Source organism: Frankliniella occidentalis, unplaced genomic scaffold (assembly GCF_000697945.3).
Source record: "Frankliniella occidentalis isolate FOCC.00 unplaced genomic scaffold, Focc_3.1 Scaffold95, whole genome shotgun sequence".
Taxonomy (NCBI): Eukaryota; Metazoa; Arthropoda; class Insecta; order Thysanoptera; family Thripidae; genus Frankliniella; species Frankliniella occidentalis.
This window is the reverse complement of record NW_026267224.1, coordinates 211,039-216,358: the sequence shown is the minus strand read 5'-3', so window position 1 is coordinate 216,358 and position 5,320 is coordinate 211,039. Positions and strand designations below refer to the sequence as shown.

General features: G+C 51.6%; 1 protein-coding gene and 1 non-coding gene across 2 annotated transcripts in view; both read right to left on the bottom strand.

The window, feature by feature from the left end:
• Positions 1-925: 925 nt before the first annotated feature.
• On the bottom strand, positions 926-997 carry Trnad-guc (transfer RNA aspartic acid (anticodon GUC)). Its single transcript has one exon. It is a non-coding gene; the product is annotated as a tRNA-Asp (tRNA).
• A 2,634-nt stretch (positions 998-3,631) lies between these two features.
• Positions 3,632-5,320, bottom strand: part of LOC113210561 (zinc finger protein 572-like) — a gene marked incomplete at its 5' end in the record, with an annotated part of 5,198 nt that continues 3,509 nt past the window's right edge. The window contains one exon of the mRNA XM_052269568.1: positions 3,632-5,102. Coding sequence (XP_052125528.1) covers positions 4,030-5,102 — 1,073 coding nt within the window. The remainder of the gene's footprint in view (positions 5,103-5,320) is intronic.

The window sequence follows — 5,320 nt, the reverse complement described above, 5'->3', positions numbered from 1 at the left end:
CCCCTCCCTCCCTTACATTCTCTCATCCCGCGACGACTCTCTTTCCGCCGCCCAAACTCGTATCATTTCATCGCGGGCGTGATAGGACGCCCAAAGTGGCCTAGACACACGCACAAAAACACACACAGATACTCTCCCCCTCCCTGCTCTCCCGCGCCGCTCTTCTGCAAACACTTTCTCCGTTCCCTCACCTCCTCCCTTCCTCACTTTCATCCCCCAACTCCCTGTCCCCCTCGCACTCGCGTCAAACATATATTCAATTCAGCTCGCGTTTTCAACGGCACAAAGCCTCGGGGTGTCTCATCCCCCAAAGTGTCCTACTGAGGAAGCCCGGGGTCCCCCTCCTCCGGGACGCACCGAGGACGCGTGGCGAGGGCGCTTACAACCTGACCCTACACTGAAAACGCCAGTGTGTGAAATTGGAACACTTGCAGGTGTGTGAATGTCGCACACCTGTAGGTGAGTCAATGTCGCACACCTGTAGGTGAGTCAATGTCGCACACCTGTAGGTGAGTCAATGTCGCACAATTGTAGGTGGGCCAATAACGGACACTTGTAAGTGTGTCAATGTCGCACATCTGTAGGTGTGTAAATGTCGCTCACTTATGGGTGTCTCAATGCCCATTCGTATACTTAAGGGAGAAAGGGTGAGGATTATCTTTTGAAATTCACACATTTGTGCCCCCTTCCATGTGTACAATTGTCGTTCACACACCTACAAGTGTGCGACATTCACACACCTACAGTGTGCGACATTTACACACATGGTTTTTTGGTGTGCTACACGGCCAACACTATCAAAAATAACTCTCTGAGAGCGTCCGTGTGAGAGAGAGAGCGAGATACTGGTCTCGGCAAAAGTATTGCATGAAAAAAGCAGAATTATGAACAGGTGAAAGAGTAATTATAAAAGTAAAAAAATATACTCTCCGGCGGGGAATCGAACCCCGGTCTCCCGCGTGACAGGCGGGGATACTGACCACTATACTACCGAAGATTACGTGGGGAGCGCGTGCCGCGGGCGCAGAGCGACGCGGCGGTGGTGCGAGACCACGTGCACGACCCTGGCGGTGACGCGATCCCCCCACCACCGCCACCGTCCCAGCGCGCTGCCCGCGCAGCCCGCGCCACGCCACGCCGCGCGCCATCGCCCAAATAGAAGCGCGAAACACACAAGGAAAAAGCCGGAAAAAGCGATTAGCTACACCCAGAAAATGGAAGTCTTCAAACAAGGCAAAATGCGTTCCTTCAACGCTATTTTTACCTCAAAAAGATACAAGGAAAATTGTCTTTGACTTAAGGCAAATGACGTTAAAATAAAGTAAAAAATTCCTTTAGATCAACTTAATTTTCTTGAAATTAATGGAAAAACCTTGGGCCAAGGTCAAAAATTACGTTGTATTTTCTTTATAAAGAAAATTCCTTGGTTTAAGGATACTATCTTCTGGGTGTACAGCCAATCCAAAGGCTAAATAAGCGGTGTAACCGGTTATTTAGCTAGCTAAAGACATGTAGCTACACATATATTTAAAAATTTTGCTATGTGTAGCTATTTAGAACTAAATTTTTAACCGTGTTTTGAGACCTAGAGCTCCTTTTTTTTTAGGATACGCAGCTACATTTTAATCAGCTCAATTTTTAGCTAGATAGTTAATTAATTAGTTAACGTATTTGGCTATTAGTTTGGATATACAGCTCATCTTTTTCCGTGCATAGAGCCTCGAATGTGTCAAAACAAAGAGTATGCCATTCAAATAGGCCACTAAAGTGACATCGAGACAGCTATACTATAACGTGACATCCACTCGCATCCACTTCACATCCACAAAAACAATTTAGACGTACGCGAAAAATGTTTGTCCTGCACTATACGTGCATTAATTTATCATGCCCTTCCACACACACTATCTAAACCACGCGATCGGAGAGGAGTTTAGAGCCAAGAGAATGGTTACCCCCTATACTTCTTAAAAGCAATTCGTAACATCCTGACTTAGTGCAACGTCTTTAACACGTTGCCTGTGGCTCATTTTTGGTGCCTATGATTCAACATGGGAGCGTGACCACATAGTGATCACGTCGCAGGGAATGAGTTCAACTCTCTGCGCCCACACGAGAGCCAACGGACTTGCAGACTCGACATCTCCGCCACGGCCAGCCAATCATCAGCGGGAGACGCTATAAAGCGCGCACGAACAGGGCAACGAGGGAATGCAGCCGCCGGCAGCCGCCCGCCCGAATGCACCGGCAGCGATTCAAAGAAGGCGGGGGAGGGGCGAGACAAGAGGGGGGTGCATTACCATTCACTAGTCCCTCAATCAGGGGCGCTCGGGAGAGGGCTCGCTGCATGCCCCGCACGGAGCGCGGAGGGGAGGGGGGGGGGGGGGTAGTTACCCCTAAACTACTGCAGGGGTAGTTACCCCTCCGCGGAGGGTGAGCAGCTCGTGGTGGCGGCCCCCGCCGTCGTCCCGTGCACAAGTAACAAGCGGGATCTGGGCGAGGCATTTTGCAGGAGGGGCCGGGATCTCTCCCGCTGCTTCCACTCGTCCCACGCGCACCAGGCAGAAAACTGTCTGCAAACTAGCACCACCACCACCACCACCACCACCACCACCGGGCGGGGCGTCGTCGTCGTCACCGTCGTCACCCAGATGGAGAGGAAGTAGCGGGGGCGGCGGCGGTGCCAGGAATGCACGCCTGTCCGTCCGACCAGAGTCCTTAATTACATTTCATTGGAAATGTCCTCGTCACCCGCCTCCTCCTCCTCGTCGTCGTCGTCCTCCTCCACCGTTCCTGCAGACAACCATAGCCCCCATAGCCAGCGCAGCGCGTCGCTGAGATTGGCAGGGGCGAGCCCGACCCGACACGAACGTTGTCGGCCAGGACCTGTAGACTGGACTTGGACATAGACCTGGACCTCGTTGTCGCCTCCTTGACCCTTGATTCCCCCCCCCCCCAATCTTAAATTCCCGCGACCGGCAGAGAGAGAGAGAGAGAGAGACACCAAGAAGTGAGTCGGGAAGAAAAGTAGCAGATATTCTGTTTGACTTGGCCAGACCCGGCGGCCCGGCCGGCTCAGCGCGCGGCAAAACCAAGCCAATATAACGAGGCGGGGATTACGGGACGATTTGCATGTCGGATTGAATTACCCGGCTGGACTGCAAGGGGGGAGGGAGGGGGAGGGAGCGGGGGTTCCTCGACATATTGAATGCGTCCTACCTCCGCTACTTCGCCTCGTGCTCCGCTACCTCGTCGAGCTCCTATGGGATCCAATCCAGTCTTGAAGGCATCCGCGGGCGTGTACCCGGAGGACGTACCTGATGATGGGACTGCAGCTCCACGGCGACGGCCGCACTCGCAGCGACTGCACCTCGGCGGGAGAGACGCAACAGTCGCGCCCGGCCCGCATCCACGGCTTCCTTGTCCCGGAAGGAAAAGCTGGGAGCTGGGCCTGCAAGAGGAATACATTTTACATTTTACGGCAAACGATACAGCTAGCATTCTAAACGTACCCCCCCCCCCCGCAACTTTTCTTCACACCTCACCTTTCACTTGGTCGAACCAAACCGCTTCAAAACTCATATATCTGCTCAGGCACGGACCAAAGTATGGTAAAAAGCAAGAATGCAGATTATATTTGGGCCAAGGCCAAGAACTTAAATTTTATTTATTACAAAATGAACATAGCCAAAAATAATTGGAAACAAGAGTTCTTAGTATCACTGGTGATTAATTTAAGGATTAGAAAGGTACAAGTTATCTTGGAAAATACGGTGATTATCGTGATTGTAAATCATTCTGCCACTCAATTTTAAGTGTGATTTTTGTGTGTGTTTGACGAAAACAAGTAAGTCGGTCAATTAATATGCCGTTCGATTTAATGTGTGTTGGGTTTGGACGTGTCTCTCGCGACAATTTAGAAAGATACAAGAGATAACTTTTCAGAAGTATTGGCAGACATGTCACTATTCACAAAACCTCACTAACATTCATGACGAAAACTAACAAGCTCATAAACTAATCTGCCGTTCAATTTTTGGTGTGTTGGGTTTGAACGTGTTTAGTGCGACTCCTTGAACGAGTAAAACTTTTTTCACATTGATCACACTTGTATGGTTTCTCACCAGTATGTGTCCTAATGTGTGTAACAAGATTTCGTTTTAAAGAAAAACGCTGCTGGCAGGAGTCACAATGATATGGTTTCTCGCCCGTGTGCGTTCTGATGTGCTCAGTCAAGCTACGTTTGTGGGTAAAGCACTGCTCACATGTTTCACACTGATAAGGTTTTTCACCTGTGTGTTTCCTAATGTGTCTAACAAGATGATTACTTAGAGAAAATCGCTGCTTGCAGAAGTCGCACACATAGGGTTTCTCGCCTGTGTGGGTTCTGATGTGCCCCGTCACGATTCCTTTTTTAGTAAAACTCTTCTCACACGTTTCACATTTGAATGGCCTCTCGCCGGTGTGTACACGAAGATGCTCTTCCAGTCTAGATTTCGAATTTAAAGTTTTGCTGCAGTATGTACACTTGAACCCTGCATCGGTCAGTTTATGCAAGTCTTTCTTCGTAGATCTACTCGTTTTACGACTCTCGTCACCATGGCTGTAAGTCGGTTTGCTCAAACCCCCGCCATCCTGACCATCCTCGCCGAGCACGTCACCACCGTCGAACTCGGCGAGCGGATGATGCTGAGAGTAGACCGCGTCGACGACGGCCCCAACGCTATTGGCGAGGTCCTCAGAGTCCTCCTCGCTGCAACCGCGGAGCGAGAAGGTCCCGGTCACTACCAGCTGCAGCCGCTCGTCCTGGACATCGTCGGGATCATCGCCGTGCTCGACACAACATGGCTCGGCCTTGATCTCCGGGTCCGTTTTCCACTCGGTTAACTCTCGTCCTGGTGGATCATCGCCGTGCTCCACGCCGCTCGCCTCGGCCCCGATATCTGCTGCGTCCTGCTTCGAGTCTGCCGCCTCTCGTCCTCGCGGTGTCCCGGGCCGCGCACCTGCCGACAGCAACAGCATCGCGTTAGAGCTCGCCCAGATCGCCTGCACCAGGGACCGCCCCGCGACCGACATGACGTGCACGACGGGGGGCGCTGCAGCTTAGCCCGGGGAGGAGCCGGCGGCGGGGACTGGGCCTGCACCAGAGACACGCGTCAGGTGTGAGGTGTGCGGCAGCGATTGATCGGAAATAACGTCTCAAACACAACGTTGGGGAGCCACTCATCTCTCCGTTATAGCCCTAAAATTAAGCAAAGCACAGTGTCTCAAACAAAATACGGAAGACAGAAAATTCACATCAAAAAACCAAGAAGGCTGG